Below are 17,984 nucleotides of genomic sequence, written 5' to 3' on the forward strand. Positions count from 1 at the left end.
TAGGACCTCACGGCAAGTTCTACAACTGTTGGGGAATTGGCTTTTTGGCTTATCTCCAGGGGTGGGGCCCTTTCTTCACAGACAGGCTTTGCTTTGGATTACGGGGTCCTGAGAAGTCTTTCCCAGACTGGGACACAGTCATGGAGCCTATTTATGACCAAGATCAAGCCCCATACCAGTCCTTCGACACCCCACTCTGCCCCGTGATCCCACCTGTAATGTACAAGGCATTTTCTGAGTCCGCTTTCGCATATGTAAACTGAGGACGAACAACGGTAATGTCTTCATAGTGCTACTGCAGAATAAGACCACTGACTCGGCAGGTAAGGTGCTTAGCAGGAGCCTGGCACAGTCGCTGTCGCCATCACCATCATTATAGGACACCCAAGACCATCTGGACCAGCCTGCCCCCGGGCTGGATAAACGTCACAAGTTGGAAGCACCTGCTCACGCCGGACTACAAAGTCTTACAAGGCGTTTGAAGTCATCCTCTCCGACTCATCGGCCTGAGTGCCGTCGGGCTCTTGGACTCCCAAGAACGCCTATTTCCGCCAGAAATTTACCAAGAAGAACTACTTCCGGCCGCACCGAAGCTGCTGCCAGAGTTGGGCCCCCCGGTGGGCGGGACCTCATACAACTCCGGCCAGGCTCCGCCCCTCGCTTCCGGCTCGGATCCGGCTGCGCGAAACATGTCCAGTGATGGGACCCACCCCGCCGGCTCTCCCTTGACGCCACTTCCGGGGCGGCCCGGGCGGGCCCGCGTGAGGGCCGCCGCCCGGAGCAGCTCGAACTCCTGGCGGTGCTTCTTCGCTGCCGGCCACGTCCCCGCTCTGGGCCGCGGCCCCTCCCCGCCGTCCGAAGGCCGCCGGGCCGCACAGGCCTGTCGCGCCCAGGTAAGCTGCTGTCGGGGCAGCTGCTGTCAGCACTCCGGGACCCGGCTCGGGGCCGAAGGAGGGAAGTGGAGGGCAAGAGGGCGGCTGAATGGGGGCCCGAGAGGCAGGAGGAGGGGGAAGGAGAAAGATGAATGGGCCGGAGAGTGGAGGATCGGAGTCAGTTGGGGGCCAAAACTGGGGGAGCCTGGAGGGGTCCGAGAGAAGGGAGGCGGGGAGAAGGGGGTTCCAAACCCGAGGAGGGCGCTGGTTGTGTCGGTTTGGAACACTCCCAATGGGCGGGAGCCAAGAGGTCGTCCCGCGCGCGGGCAGGGCCAAGATCAGGTTGGCCCCCTAGGAGGCGAACACCTCCCCCTCCTCCGAAGAGCTGGCCCCTTGGGTGGCGAGGCCTCCCCGGGACCCTGCCTGTCTGTGCGCCCATGTACCTGCCTCCCTCTCCCGTGAGTGCGATGTGAGCGTGTGCTCCTGTTAGGCTGGTGGGAGGAAGCATGTCCACATGGTTCACCCCAAGACATAAACACGGGGCTTGAATTTGCCTGTAACAACGTGCAGCTATCCTCCGCCCCCCCCCACACACACACACAGGCAGGAAGCAGCTCCAAAATGCTCGTGCAACCAACAAGGAAAGGACTTAAAGTACACATTTTTCCACCGGGCCTGCCTAATGGGTGAGCAAGGTCAGATCTGCCCACGTAGCCAGCAAAAGCTGGATCCTGAGAAATCACTGTCTTGATTTAAGCAGGAAATATAGTGAGGACCATATCCAGCTCCCAGCGTGCCCCAGAGACGCCTCCTTTGGGCCACGGGGCAGTGTCTACACACAAAACCGCAAGCCTTGTTCCTCAGCCTCCTGCTGCCAAAGTTCAGCTGGGTGACGTGTCAGGATCAAGGATCCGGGGTTCGCCCTGCATTTGCTTCTGTAATCCCCACTCCTTGGTATGTATGGCGTCCTCAGCTTGGAGGAAGTTCAGGAGCCATGGTACGGAAGATGAAGAAGTATCAACAGCGTGCTGGAAGGTGGAGCGACCCTGAGGGTCACTTTCCAAGCCCGGGATTCTTTGTGCTGTATCTTTGGAATCCATCTATGCCGGAAAAACGGTTAAGCAATTTGGAGTCGGATTTCATGGCGCTTTCACGCTGCAGAAAGACCAAAGCCTTAGCTGTCAAGTCAGTTCCACCCACGTGTGTCAGAGGAGAACCGCTTCTACGAAAGGTTTTCTGCGTTATAATCTTTACAGAAGCAGATTGCCAGGGCTTTCTCTCACAGCACCCCTGGGTGGGCCTGGACTGCCGACCTTTAGGGTGGTAGACAGACCCAAGCCGTTTGCACCCCTCAGAGCCTTTTAGAACACTTGCATACAGCACCCTGCATATAGCAGACAAAATTCAAGAGAGTATGAGAAACCCAGCCAAGGTTAAGAACACAAGAGAAACATTTGAGAGGTCCTGGGTGGAGTTTCAAGGTCACAGACCAGAAAATGATTGGGAAGTTGGCCAGTCTGGGGACCTTTCTTGTGGAGTGTGTGTTGCCTGGTTCAGGGGCAACCTCCCCTGTTGTGAGCTGATCACTTAACAAAGTGGGGGCTCCCAGCACCAGTCTAAGCTCCTGTCTTCCCACGTGCTGCAGGTCCCCACTTAGCCTGAACCTCATTCTTGTTTCCTTCCTGCCCAGGGCCCTTCCCTTCCACCTGTTAGGGTCTGAGAGCTCCACCCATCTGCACCAGTGCTACTGAGAGTAACTGGCTGCATTCTGAGGGCAGACTGCCCATGGCCGGGCCACGCCCACCTCCGGCTCACTGCAGCCCTTGAGGGAAACGGCTCGTTCAAGTCTTGTTCGTGGCTTTGTGTGTGGCCAGTTGACTTACAAAGATCAGTGCAGATCCCCACACATGAATCTGGACACTTAGAATATGCTGTTGGAAGGTGGGGGCAGAACCTCCCGAGAGATGAGGTCACTGCCAGGGGTCTGTTCTTGCCTCACTAAGTGCCCAGTTCCTACTCCTGTGGAGTGGTCCCACCTGCAGACTTTGGGTGGGGAGGGTGTGTGACTATGTGCATGTGTGTGGCTGTGGACTTGCGTGTGGCTACACATGCGGGAGTGATTGTGTATACACGTGAGTCTGATTACATGCACCTGTGTTCACGTGATGGTGTGTGGCATGTATGAGGGAGGCTATGTGTGGCTACATGCACATGTGGATGTGACTGTGTGCACATGGCCTTACATGTGTGTGTGTTAGGCATGGGCCCACACTGCTCCTCAGGCACCAGCCCCCACAAGTCTGCCCATGGAACAGCAAGGAGCTCCCGCGTTAACCTCCTGAGTTTACGTTAAAGGCTTATCCGTGCTTGAACCCTGTGCTGCTTGAGAGCTGCACGTTATAGCTCTCCTCTCGGCTTCCTCTGAAGTTGTGGGTGGCGCCTTGAGAAACACACGTCTTGATAGGTACATCACCTCTTTCTCTAACTTAGCAAACTCTTCCTCTGTGCCTCACTGTCTGGTGGTTCCCAGTACTTGAGGAAACCCCGACACTGTTCCATTCATTCAAGCCTTTTGGAGATGTTGTCCAGACGTACGTGCTGGTGAGGACACGGCAAAGCTGTGAAGCAGAACAGAAAGCTGCGGTGAATCCGCTCCCCGGGAACGATCGCCGCGGGCCTGAGGTGGGTCTCCCCAGGCCCTGTAACACCAGTGCATCGACGCAAAAATAGGATCTTGGTCCACCCCCATCTGTCACGGTGTCGTCCTGTGGGGGCTTGTGTGTTGCTGTGAGGCTGCAAGCCATGCCTCCGGTATTTCACACACCAGCAGGGTCCCCCCTGGTGGACAGGCCTCAGTGGAGCTTCCAGACTAAGAGAGGCCGGGGGGAAGGACCCGGGGGGCTGCTTCACCAGTGAGCTCACGCAGAGGCTGCGGCCCTGACAGAGCACAGTCCGGCCGAGCGCTGCGAGACACGACAACACGGTGACGACAGGGTGGCCGCCAGCAGAGCCGCGCTCGGGGAGGTGTGGAAGGGCGGGAGCCGGCTCGCAGGCCATGCTCTGTGCACACACTGCTCCGTGACCTGCTTTCTGCCCTGAATGACGCACGGCGCACAGCTTCCCGTGACTAAACAAATCTTGTATATTTCTGTTTGGGTTCCCTGGTGCCGCTCTGACAGGAAGATACCACACATGGGATGGCTTGAACTGACAGGAGTTTATTCTCTTACAGTTTCAGAGGCTAGAAGTCCGAGTTCCAGGTGCCAGAGGCTGGGGGAAAGCCCCTTGCCCTTGGGCTTCAGCTCTGCCTCTTGCTCCGGCCCACTGCAACTGGAGGCTTTCTTCACTCAGGCGGCTGCTGGCTGCTGAGGCTGACAAATCCAAGGTCAACAAGTGATAAGGCACAGTCCCAATACTACCAAGCCACACAGCAGGTCATTGATTCAAGTCCATTAAAAGTCCCAAGACCTGCAGAGCATGGCAGGCTGCTGAAGGAAGACGTGGCTGCCTGCAGGATGCAACCATGCTGTCAGCTGGAGACCTTCCTCAAAGCTGCTGCTTCTATGCAGGAAGCAGACCACATCCCTGAAGCTCAGCTCCTCCGATAGATCCCACCGTGGAGTTAATTACCAGTCTCATCATGGGGAATAACGCCATCCAGCTGCCCAGCCACTCAGCCAGGCCCAGCCAAGTTGACACACAAACTTAACCACAATTTCTTAATAGCTGCCATAGTATTTCACGTACAGTTGGGTTTTTTGCTTTGGTGAGTAAATGCTGGGGTGAACATTTCTGTAAATGTCCATCTTTGGCAATTCCAGCAGGAGACATTGCTAGGCCAGAAGTTAGCTTTGCCATTTAAAAGTTGGAAGCGCTGTCATCTTCCTGGTATGAGGACCTGCTGCCTTCCCCTGTCTGGGTGCCTCATCCTCACTGGCTTCTTTCCATGTGCTTTTCCTGAAGAGTGGTGTTGACTCTTTTTTCAAATCCTAGATATGTCTGATCCCGGAGGGGAGCGCCTGCTCGTGTCCCACCTGTGCCACAAAGCATGCCATGGCCTGGGGGTGCCCCCCGGAGCTGCTTTCGCCACCTGCCAAGCCAGACCGCACACGGTGCCAAGCTCCCAGCACTCCAAGGGGGAAGATGGCCCAGCCTGGAACACGCCCTGAGCAGCTGCCCCTGGTGGGTGTCCGAGGCCCTGAGGCCCGTTCTCTCCTGTCCGGTGAGGGAACGGTGAGCCCCAAGAGAGCCCCGCGGGGGTTTGCAGGGTCTGCAGGAGAGTCAGGGAAAAAGGAAGGCAGGAAAGCCCCAAGGGCCGAAGCTGCTTGCCCCTAACTGGGGTGCAGTCTGTGGCCCTTCACCGTCAGAGGGCCTGCCTTCTGGGGTGACGAGGATGGGGTGCATGGGTGGAAACAGGTGGGAGGGGCCAGGCCATGCAGTCGTTAGGCCCTCTTCTGCTTCTGTGACACAAATGCCACTTACCACCAGAGGCTTCTCTCGGCCCCTGCAGGTCCCTGCCCGCCTCCTCTCACTCCTCTTAGCAGAGCAGGCCTTGGGAGGAGACTGGGCTCGGCTGTCCCTGGACCCGGGAGTGGGATGGCCCACGTTGTTCCTGGCGTGGGGGGCTGGACGGGAAGAAGGAGGTCCGTTCACGGCGTTGTGTCCAGCAGTCCAGCAGCTGCCCACCTCCCGGCCTTGGCTAGAGCGACTACAGTTCCCTCAGGACCAGAGCAGAGGGCCCCAAACTACAGCCTGGGGACAGATCCCGCCTGTGGCCTGGTTTTGTAAATAAAGTTTTATTGGCTCACAGCCACAGCCACTCATTGACATAGAGTAGGTGGCTGCTTTGGCCCCAAGGGCAGTGTAGCTGAGACCAGGATGGGGTGGCCTACAAGGCCTAACATCCCTACTTGCTGGCCCTTAGCAGGAAACGTGTGGCCTCGACTGACGGGAGAGGCGAGCTCTGGGTGCCTGAGACCTAACAGACCTTCCCGGTTGAGATGAGGGCTTGTTTCTTCTCCCACCCCACCCCCACGTTTTTTGTCTGTCAGAACAAAGAATGCCTTTTGCTCTCTAGAGAACAAACGCAGGGCTGTCATTTGTGGACTGCATGGCTCTCTGTGAGACGGCCACTCTCACAGGCAGTTTTGAAGGAAACTGGCGTTGGGTGGTATGAGGGCTGGAGGACAGGACAGAAGCAATTCAGAGGCTGGGCTGGGCTTGAAGAGGCTCCTGGGAGAAGGTGCCTGGGCAGGTTCTCTAAGCCAGGCAGTTGTCCAGCAGGGGGAGCTGGTGAGCGTGGCACAGCCTGGCACGCAGGACCTCTGTCGATCAGCTTGGAGGATCCCTGGGCCACGGGAAGGAGCTTTGGGGTCACCCCGGGATAGCAGGGAGGTTAAACTCGTGGAAGTATGGTTGTCTCTGTGGATTATGGGATCTTTCTGGCCACCATGGGGTGGCAGGTGGGTCCAGGCCAGGTTGGGGGCTCTTGGGGGTGGGAGCAAGCTGTCTGACCGCAAGGAACAGCCTCACTGCAAGGCTGGCCAAGAAGCACTCGGCACCCTGCCAGGGCAAGGGGTGTCGGGTCGTTCTCCCTGAGCAAATGAGGGCTTCCCTTTCACGACAGGGTCTCCCTCAGGGCCTCAGTGCAGAGATGAAGGTCTCGGTCATGCTCAGGCCGGACGGATTTGGAGGCAGCTCAGGGGTCTGTCTGGAGCCCTGCCCCCACCCCCCGCCCCACCGCGCTTGTGTGTGTGGCCCCTGCCCAGTCCAGGGCTTCGTCGTGGGGGCTGCAGGGTGCGGAGCAGCTGACCGGTGCACCTGGGGTGCAGGCTTCCAGCCGCGGCACGGGGAGGCCCCCATGCACTCAGGCCTGGCGCACGGCCTGGGGAGGCTGGGCCGTGGGGGCCGGGGTGGGGGTTCTGGGCTGTGCTGTTGCCCTGGGAGACAGCAAGGCCTCCGCCTGCCTCTCGTTCCCTCTCAATGGCTCCCCCCACAGCGCCCCGTGCAGCAGCCCTTCCTGCCTGGATCGCCACCCTGCCTCCTCTTCCCTAGGCTCCACCCACCAACCCCCTTGCCCCCCTTTTGCTAAAGCACTTTCTGGCCTCGTCACTCCCCTCTCTAGAGCCCTGCCAGGGGCACTGTCCACCCCAATGAAACCTGCACCACCAGCATGTCCCTTTCCAGTGGAACCCACTCTCCACGCTGACCCCTGGCCCCCGGCCCCCGGCCCCCGGCCCCGCTGGTGTCTGCTGCCCTTCCACCAGCCCCTGCCCCCCCAGGTGCATCCCCATCTGTCTTTTAGAACGCGGCTGTCTTTTCCCAGGAAACTGTCCATGGCATGCAGCCAACCACCACTGGCCGAGTTCAGTGCGTCCTCTGGGCCCTGCAGCACCCTGCCTCCCTACCCTTGCCCAACCACTTCAGGCTTCCTGGAAGCAGGTGGTGTACCTCTCACGTTTCCATCCTAAGTGCACTGCCCCACACATGAGTAGACTCTCAGAAAGTACTGGATGGAGGTGGAGGGAAAGGGAAGGAGAGATGGATGGATGGGAGAGTGAATGGATGGTGGGTGGCTAGAGGGATGAGTGGATGGGAGGAGAGATGGGTGGATGGAGCAGAGGGCGAGGGCAGCATCTCCTATATGAAAGGCGTGCTCACCTGCAGACTGTGAAAGTCACAGGAAGACTGGCTGGCCTTGGCGATCAGAAGGCCTAGCCTGTGCGCATGGCCTGGCCGGGGCTCTCTCTACTCTTTCAAAACCTGGGTTCTAGCTGGAGGAGTGGGAACCTGCTGAGGTTGGGACTCGGTGACATCAGGTTTGAGAAGTGCCTTAGACCCGTCAAGCGTTGGGCTTTCGACAGATTGTGGCGACCACACAGCTGACATGTGTACACTCCCGGGCACCAGCCGTGGCTCCATTTGTACCTTGGGCCCTGCCAGCCCCCAAGGATGGGTGCGTACCAAGCCGGGGCCCCGGGGAGGTCGCGCCCTGCTGACCAGCCACCTCCTGACACACGTGCTTTCTGCCCACAGACCCCTCAGCCAAGCAGCAAGGAATCATGAGCGGCCTGAGAAGCCAGCGGCAGGTGGCCACCAGGACGGCTCAGCCTCACTCCCGGCTCGCCCACAAGATGTGGCCAGTCTTCGTGCTTGTCTGGGTCTCCTGCTTGGCCTTCTCTGACTGCCAGGCAGCATCAAATTCTTCAGGTAAGTGATAAACTGTGACTGCTGGACAGGCCCACGGTGGCCCCAAGCTGCCTGAGCCCAGGAGAGAGAGAGTTCTACGGGCCCAGGCCAGGGAGTCAGGAACCCCAGGCCTCCTGGGCGCTAGGCGTTGGGCTGAGAATGGCTGTCAGACCAAGCCTCTTCTCCAGGCCGGCATGGCTAGGGACTCCCCGTGGGACCGGACAGCTGAGTCCCCGAAGCTTCATTTGCTGGGCCCTGCAAAGTGTGATTGTTGCTGTAAATGCGACTCCACGAGGAGGTTGTTGATTCATGCGTCAGACTGTTGGCGGCTCTCGTTCTGCGCCAGCCATCCCTGCAGCACATCCTGCTATGCAGCCAAGCACTCTGCAGGGCGGGCGTCTCGGCACCGTGACTTCACGATCTGCTTTGCAAACCTGGGCGTGTTCAGTGGGTTTTCTTGGAGCAGGTAGCACCTGTAATGTGAGGAGTTTCCTCTGTCTGAGGTCTGATATCGGGGAATCCAATCAAATAGTCTTATGTCTCAGTTACCTAGTGCTGCTATGACAGACACACCACACATGGGGGCCTGTCAGTGTCCGTCTCAGTCTCCCGGGGCTGCTGTGTCAGACACCACATGTGGGGACCTGTCAGTGACTGCCTCAGTCTCAGTGCTATTGTGACAGACACCACACGTGGGGGCTTGTCAGTGATCACCTCAGTCTCCTGGTGCTGCTGTGACAGACACCACCCGTGGGGACTTTAACAGACTAATTTTCTCACAGTTCGGGTGGCAGTCTGAATTCAGGGCGCCAGCTCTCGGGGACGGCTCTCGCTCTCTTTTGGCTCTGGGGAAGGTTCTTGTCTTTTCAGCTTCCGCCCCTCAGTTCGTTGGTGGTCTTCGTGTGGCATCTGCCTTGCCCATTCGTCCTTACTTCTGTGCCTCATCTTTTTTTTATGTCAAAGTGATGGGCTTAAGGCCCACCTTGCACTGATAGGGCCTTGTTGACCTAACAGGGAAAACCCTGTTCCCAGATGGGGGAGCGCCGACGGGTGTGCTGTCGATTCCAGCTCACCTTGACCCCGGAAGCAGGGGAACCACGCACCCCGCGGGGTCCTGGGCTGTAATCTTTGTGGGAGGAGATTACCAGGCCCTTCTTCTGAGGTGTCTCCGGGTGGGTTCGGACCTCCAGCCTTTCGATTAGCAGGGCTCCTGGCTGGGTGCACAGTGGTTACCATTTACAGCACATGGTTTTTGGGGACACAATTCAATAATCCTAACAACAAAGCCATTGCATCTCGTGGGCTTGGGGTTCAGAGAGGACGAAGGAGCATTGAGATCAAAACGCCAGGGGGTCTGAAGGGCTGTGCACAGCAGGTGCTGCAGTGGGAGAGGGAAGGGGACCGTGCCCCCTCGACATGCCCTTCACCCACTGGGCCCAGCAGAAAGGGCACAGCACTGCTGCCCGAGCCAGCCCCGGCGCTGGGACTTAGACGCTCTGTGCTGCCCACCTGTGCATCCTGACGGTGACTGTCTCTTTCTTCTTTGACTGCAGGGCACTTGGTCCCTAACAACACATGGAGTCCTTCTGTCAGGAATGGCACTTCAAGGGAAATGGTTACCGGGCTGGCTGGGAATAAAACGCCTGAGAGAACATCCGTGCTGATACCGTCCACCGTCACGTTAACCACAGGGACTCGGGCAGCCAACCCCAACTCTACTGAAATCACAGCAGAGACAGTGAACAGGACAGAGGTGGCTGTGACTGACCTCACGGCCTCCAGAACCTCTGCAGGGCCCGCGTCGTCCGTCCCCACATCTGCCTCACGAACTCTGCCCACGGCGGCCTCCAGGCATCCATCTCCCAGCATGCCCTACGCACACATGCCAGGGAGCAGCACGGTGCCAGGGAGCGGCATGGTGCCAGGAACAGCAGCGGCGACAAGGGCAGCCCCTAGGGCTGAGACTGTGGCTACAACCACACCAAGTGCACACAGCATGCCCAGCCCGCCCCGGACCACAGCGGGTAACTCCACAGCACACCTCACGCCCACAAGCTCCCAGGTCCCTAACACAACTGCACAAGGTCCCACCCCCCAGGCACCTACGGACCAGCCTGTGGTCAATACGACAACTAGGACCATACCTGTCCTCTCAGACACAACCTCCACGTCCACCTCCATCCCCTCTGTGGCTTCAGTGTCCGTGACACAGGCAGCCACAACTAAGGCACAAGCAAAGGAGCCAACTGCCAGCCCAGCACCAGTGCCTCACGCCAGCCCAGCCCCCACAGTGGTGGCCACATCCCCCACAACACAGGCACAGCCAGACCTTACACTGTCTGCCCAGGCGGCCACGGGGTGGGTGGGGACGGAAGCCATACCGAGTACTATTCCTGCTGGGTCCACTCTCGGGAGCTCAGCAGATACCAAGAGGCCAGCCACAGACCTGCATCAGCTCAGCACCCAAGGCCAGGACCTGGTGGTCACCGCCGGGCCCCCGGCCCCGTCCCTGAGCTTCCTCCTGGCGCTGCTTGTCCTCGGGGTGACTCTCTTCATCACCGTCCTGGTTTTGTTTGCCTTGCAAGCCTACGAGAGCTACAAGAAGAAGGACTACACGCAGGTGGACTACTTAATCAACGGAATGTACGCAGACTCCGAAATGTGAGCCTGGGAGGCTGCCTGCTGCCGCTCCAAGCGTGGGCCGTGCCGGCTGCCCTGTCCCCCTTCTGTTCTGCCTCTGAGCCCAAACCAAGTGCTTCCAGGTTCTCAGTGCCAATTAGGACACGCGCCAGATGCTCACACATAACCACCGTGTAGTTAGTTCCACGATCACTAAAGAGTTGCTGCTTTTTTCGTATTTATTTTTGTAAATGATCATGTTGACAGGTGTGGGCAGTAACTAATAATCGCACCACTGCGGGGCTGACGCCGTTTGGCCCCCAGTGCGGCTGATCCTCACCAGAATTAAAGCAACGATGCTTCCTGTCAAGACCGTCTCCATCTGTGTGAGCGTGTCCTGGGAGCCTTTGCAAGCTGTGTATGACGAGGTGATGCAATGCAATAGGAGGCCCCACGGTTGTGCTGCGTTCTGTGCCCAAACCTGCCCTGGGTACCCACCAGGAGACTCCTGGACCCCAGTAGGAGGCACTCCTGGGAAATGAGGGGAGGGGAGTGTCTGGTACCACATAGAGACGGATCCCGGTCCTTTTTCTGGACTGTTGGGTGGTGACGGTTGCGAGCCTGACTCGGTGTGAAAGCTGTGCGTCCAGCACTGTGAACCACAGATGTGCGCACCTGGCCCAGCCTCACCATGCCGTGAGGTCAGCCGGGACCCACCGAGACCAAGCCTTACTAACCCTGATGTTGCCAAGGACCTGTGCCAGCCCTGCTCACTGAAACCTCACAGCTGCCATCTGAGGTGGGGCCCCTGTAATTGTTAGAGAGCCTGAGGACCTGGCTCCGGTCGCCTGCAGCCAACAGCAGGCAGGATTGGACGCTGGGCCTGTAAGCCCTGGGCCCATTCAGTAGGACGTGCTGTGTGACATGCTGCCCAGAGCCCTCTAGGTCCCAGTGATCAGAGCTGACATTGGCAGCCACTGTACAAGTGCAGGTCCCTGGGTGGTGCAGACAGGCACGTGTCAAGTACTAGGCAGAGGTGGGTGGGTCCACCCACCCAGGGGCACAGTGGGAGAAAGACCTCTATCTGCTACCACAACCTTGAAAAGCCAGGGGCAGTTCTCTGCATGCCTGGGGTCACTGGGAGTCAAGTCAACGCAACAGCAGCTGGTTTTCTTCTCAGTGCTCAATGACACTCATCTAGCCTCTGTCAACCCTGAAGGAGCCCCGTGGCATGGTGGTTAAAGCATTCAGCTGCTAAGCAAAAGGTCAGTAATTCAAACCCACCAGCCACTCTGTGGGAGAAGCTTGGCTGTTTCTTTTAAGATTTACGGCCTTGAGACACGAGCATTGTAAGGGTCAGTCCAACAAGAGGACATAACCATAGTCAATATCCATGCACCCAGTGAAAAAGCTCCAAAACGGATAAGTCAGACATTAGCAGAATTGAAAAGAGAAATAGACAAGTAATAATAATATTATTATTTAAATAATAGTTTTTAAAAAATACAAAACTCACTGCCATTGAGTTGATTCTGACTCATAGCGGCTCCCTTTGGGTTTCCGAGGCAGTAAATCTTAACGGAAGTAGATTGCCCAACCTTGCTTCTGAGGAGTGGCAGGTGGGTTTGAACCGCCAGACTTCTGGTTTGCAGTCAAATGCTTTAGGCACTAAGACACCAGAGCTCCTTATAATAATAGTTGTTATGTGCCGTCGAGTCGGACCTGACTCATAGCGACCCCTCCTTGGGTTTCTGAGGCAGTATCACTACGGAAGTAAATTGCCCCATCTTCCTTCCGAGGAGTGGCTGGTGGATTTGAACTGCCAGCCTTCTGGTTAGCAGTTGAGTGCCTTAGCCACTATGCTACCAGAACTCTCATAATAATAGTAGAAGACTGCGAAGAGGACACGGACAGCAGCTTCTGACCACCTCTAACTGCACAAGGGGGAGAGAGAATCACCCAAGGCTAATTGCTATGAGACCAGACATGCCACCCTCCAAACTTTTTACCAACTCTTGACACTGGTCGTCCCTCCCATGGTACTCACTAGTTCTCTGCTGGGTTTGATAATTCGTTGCAATGGCCACACAGAACTCAGACAGTACAGTTATAGGGTTTATTAGGGAAGTAACAGGCTACAGTTCAGGTTCAGGAGCACACGCAGGATATAACTCTTGGATCAGGACAGTCTCCCCTCTGCTGTGCCCTAAGGCACGCCTCCTTGACCCTCGGCCTCTTGTCCTGGCCCCTGCTCTGCTTGGGCAAGTGGTACAAGCTCTTTGCTTTGCATGCACCCCACTCAGCTTTCTCACTCCATGAGCCAGAAGCCCACCACTCTATTTTGTGCCTTTTGGTTACTCTGCTGAGGAGTCTGCTAAGGAGGTCCAGTGTGGGAATCTCAGGTCCAAGAACGTGCCCCACACCACCTCCGGCTCTTCTCTCTTGATGGCAGTGAGATCCCCTCCTCTGCCTCTAGGAGGGCTCAGTTTAAGCTCAGCAACATGGCAAAACTAACCAATCATCATATTAGAGTTCCATCCACCTTATTTGCATGGCCCCATCCGCACAAAGGTGCCATGTACCTTACTGTCATTACTCACAAGCTATCCAGCCCCCTTATATTTCCATAGTTCCACCCAGTCATCTGGTGGGAGTCGCAAAAACCGTGCCTAGGAGAGCCATACTGAGTAATTCACTGGACCACAGAGACTTCAGCACCACTTTCAGTGAAGAACAAAGCAACTAGGAAGGAAGTCAACAAAGGTACGGAAGACCTGAACAACAGTCAACCAACTGGACCTCCCAGACAGATGCAGAACACTACAGCCAACAAGCACAGTACATGTTGTTTCCCAGCACTCATGGATCGTTCTCCAGAGGAGACCATTTGTTAGGTCACAGGCTAAGGCTCAATAAAGCTAAACACATCAAAACAGTACACAGCAACTTGTCGGAACGCAGTGTTATGAAATTAGAAATTAGTAACAGGAAGAACAGACAAAAGTAGTAAATACATGGAAACTGAGTAAAACTCTGCTTAAACACTACGTAGTAGACAGTTCCAGTAAGATGGCGGAATAGGCAGACAGGCTGCACAGACCCTCTTCACCAAAGAAAAGGGGAACCAATTAACACAGATACAGAAGGTAATCCTGGAGCCCTGAGCTTTGAAGGGAAGGATATGATGTTAGGTGACATCAAGTCATCTCTGACTCAGCGACCCTATGCACAGCAGAACCAAACACTACCAGGTCCCGCACCAGCTCTGTGATCCCTGCTATACTCGAGCCCATCGCCTCAGCCACTGTGTCAATCTGTCTCGTTGAGAGCCTTCCCCTCTTTTGTCAACCCTCCACTTTACAAAGCATGACATCCTTCTCCAGGAAATGGTCCCTTGTGACAACATGACCAAAGTAGATGAGACGAAGTCTGGCCATTCTCTCATCCAAGGAACATTCCAGCTGCACTTCCTCCAGGACAGATTTGTTAGTTCTTTTGGCATCCGCAGTACTTTCAGCATTCTTTGCCAGCACCACAACTCAAAAGCATCCATTTTTCTTCAGTTTTCCTTATTCATTGTCCAACTCTCACATACATATGAGGCAATTGAAAATATGGCTTGTGTCAGGTGCACCTTAGTCCTCAAGGAGGCATCTTTGCTCCTCAGCACTTGAAAGAGGTCCTTTGCAGCTGACTTGCCCAGTGCTATACATCATCTGATGTCCTGACTGCTGCCTCCATTGGTGTCGATTGTAGAACCAAGCAATGTGACATCTTTGACAACTTCAATCTTTTCTCCATTTATCATAATGCTACTTATAGGTCCAGTTGTGGAGATTTTTGTTTTCTTTATATTGAGATGTAATCCATACTGCAGACTGTGGTCTTCAATCTTCATCAGTAAGTGCTTCAAGTCATCCTCAGTTTCGGCAAGCAAAGTTGTGTCGTCAGTGTATCACAGGTAATTAATGATTCTTCCTCAAATCCTGATGCCACATTCTTCATATAGTCCTGCTTCTCAGATTATTTGCTCAGCATATAGATTGAATAAGTATGGTGAAAGGATACAACGCTGATGCACTCCCTTCTTGATTTTAAACCATGCAGTGTCCCCTTGTTCTGTTTAAATGACAGTGTCCTGGTCTATGTATAGGTTCCTCATGAGTACAATTAAGTGTTCTGGAATTCCCATTCTTCTCAATGTTATCCACAATTTGTTATGATCCACACAATCAAATGTTTTTGTATAGTCAGTAAAATACAGGTAAACATTGTTCTGGTGTTCTTTGCTTTCAGCCAAGATCCATCTGATATCAGCAGTGATATCCCTTGTTCCACATCCTCTTCTGAATCCAGCTTGCACCTCTGGAAGTTCTTAATATACTGCTGTAACCATTTTTAAATTGTCTTCAGTAAGATTTTATTTGCATGTGATATTAATGATATTGTTCGATAATTTCCACGTCCGTATGAAGGGAAAGATATAGAAGTGGACTAAACTACAACTAGTATAAGAACCTGCTTGAAAACACCAAAAAAGGAGACATACAGAGCTGTGATCTGATGGCACAGACAGTTTGCATACTGTTGAGTGGTGTTAGGACCTAAGAATTAATCTAAAAATTGGCCCTGTTAGCCAGGGGCTGCACGAAGAACTGCACTGGTGGCCAGTGGAGAGAAGGGGAAGCAGCAAAGAGGGAGACAGGCTGAGCTGTGGACTTTTGCCGGCCTGGAGGGTGCAGCCATTTTGAATATTGACAACCGGTTTGACCATTTTGGATATTTAAACCAACAGCATTCTCCCAGATTCCAGGGGCCTAACAATGAGCTCTACTTGTAGGAAACCACAAGGACATTCCAGATGCAAATGACTGGAAAGTTAGCAAAGATCTAAATACAACAACATCACAAGGTCTTGGAGACAGCAGACCATCACTGTCAACACAAAGAAGCAAGATAAAGTGATAGAAACAAGGAAGCAGGATACAGACCCAGAACACATCACTGAAGAAGAAGTAGCATTGGAACTTCCTGATAAGGAATTCAAAAAAATTATATTTAGGTATCTTCAAAGGATTGAGAGACAGATAAGGAAAACATTGACAAAATTAAGGAAAATGCAGACAAAACCCTAGAACAGTTTTGGAAGAAAATACAAGGACAAAATAAATGAAAAATTAGGAATGATACAAAGTCTACAGATAGAAATCCAAAAGATTAATACTAAATTTTCAGAAATAGATAACACATTGAAAGGGCAAGGGAGCAGAATCAAATCAATGGAAGACAGAATTAATGAGATTGAAGACAAATACCTGAATACTTCTTTGGGAAGGGATCAATCAGAAAAAAAGATCAAAACAAAATGAAGAAAGGTTCATGTGAGATACCATCAAAAGGAATCACTTACATGTAATCGGAATGCCACAACAGGAAGAGGAAAAGAAAACCACTGAGAAAATTGTCCAAGATTTGTTGGAAGAGAACTTCCCTGATATGATGAAAAATGTGAATATATCCATTCAGGAAGTCCAACAAAGCCCAAAGAGGATAGAACCCAAAAGAAAATCACCAAGACATCCCATCATCAAACTCATCAAAACCAAAAGACAAAGAAAGAATCCTGAAAGCACACAGAAAAAATGAAATGTTACCTACAAAGGATAACCAGTAAGAACAAGCTCTGATTTCTCAGCAGAAACTATGCAAGTGAGAAGGCAAGGAGATGGTATATACTTATATAACCCTGAAAGATAAAAATTTCCAACCCAGAATTGCGTACCCGGCAAAACTGTCCCTCAAATATGATGGTGAAATTAGGAGATTTCCTGATAAGCAGAAACTAAGAGAATTTGTTAAAAACAGGCCAGCCTTACAAGATATACTAAAGGGAGTCCTTGGAACAGAGAACCAATAATAGCAAATAACAACAGACCATTAATACACAAGATGACATAACCCAGAAACCAACACAGCTATGGAAGTATCCGAAGTAAAATAAGCTTACAAGATTGTAAACAGGGAACCAGAGACATCAATTGGCAAATGAGGACAACTACAAACCAAAAAGAGGGAGGAATAGTGTAGTTACGGAACTTCTACATGGTGAGGAAGTCAATAGAGTTGCAAGACAGAATGGGTTCTTCTAAACTTGGGAAGAAAATTATAAATCAGGGTAACCTCAAAGAATAATGATAAACCTTCACAACACAATAAAAAAGAGGAAAAGCACAAATATTTGTTGTTGTTATGTGCTGTTGAGTCAGACCTGACTCATAGCAATCCCTCCTTGGGTTTCAAAGGCAGTATCACTGTGGAAGTAGATTGCCCAACCTTCCTTCCAAAGAGTGGCTGGTGGGCTTGAACCACCAGCCTTCTGGTTAGCATTCAAATGTGTTAGGCACTTGACTGCTAACCAGAAGGCTGGCAGTTCAAACCCACCAGCCACTCCTCAGAAGTAAGATGGGGCAATCTACTTCTGTAGTGATACTGCCTCGGAAACCCAAGGAAGGGTCACTATGAGTCGAGTCCGACTCGATGGCATATAACAACAACAAAAACAATAGCAACAAAGGAAATGATCCATAAAATGAGCTCAGCACAGAAAATTATACAAAACAACAACAAAAACAGGAGCACCATAAGAAAATACATAACAAAATGACAGCAACCAATTCATACTTGTCGATAATTACACTGAATGTCAATGGACTAAATGCACTGCTCAAGAGACGGAAAGTTGCAAACTGGATAAGAAAAAATAACCCATCAATATGCTGTCTACAAGAGACACACCTTAGAGAGAAAGATGAAAATAGACTAAAAAATCAAAGGTTGGAAAAAAAATTATCAAGCAATTGGCAACCTAAAAAGAGAAAGAGTGGCAATATTAATTTTTGATCAAATTGACTTTAAGACAAAAACCACCACAAGACACAAGGAAGGACATTATGTAATGATTAGAGGATCAATTGAACAAGAAGATATAACCATAATAAATATCTATGGACCCAATGAAAGGCCCCAAAATACTTAAGTCAGATTTTAACAGATTAGAAAAGGAGATGACTCCACAGTCATAATAGGAGACTTTAATATACCACTTTCAATGAAAGGTGGAACTGGAAAGAAACTTAACAAAGATGCAGAAGAGCTAAACAATAAAACACACCAACTTGACCTTACAGACATCTACAAAACGCTTCACCCAGTTGTTGTTGTTGTTGTTGTTAAGTGCCGTCGAGTCGTTTCCGACTCATAGCGACCCCATGCACAGCAGAACGAAACACTGCCCGATCCCACGCC

The 17,984-nt window shown here is 53.0% G+C and overlaps 1 protein-coding gene across 1 annotated transcript; it reads left to right on the forward strand.

Moving 5' to 3' along the window:
* Positions 1 to 689: 689 nt before the first annotated feature.
* On the forward strand, positions 690 to 10,725 carry CUNH11orf24 (chromosome unknown C11orf24 homolog). Its single transcript, XM_007944927.1, has 4 exons — positions 690 to 893; positions 4,866 to 5,094; positions 7,908 to 8,081; positions 9,614 to 10,725. Exons 1-4 carry the CDS (start codon positions 690 to 692, stop codon positions 10,723 to 10,725), a joined length of 1,719 nt encoding a protein of 572 aa, XP_007943118.1.
* Positions 10,726 to 17,984: the final 7,259 nt, after the last annotated feature.

Source organism: Orycteropus afer, unplaced genomic scaffold (assembly GCF_000298275.1).
Source record: "Orycteropus afer afer isolate SDZICR_OR568_19922 unplaced genomic scaffold, OryAfe1.0 scaffold00130, whole genome shotgun sequence".
In the NCBI taxonomy this organism is placed as follows: Eukaryota; Metazoa; Chordata; class Mammalia; order Tubulidentata; family Orycteropodidae; genus Orycteropus; species Orycteropus afer.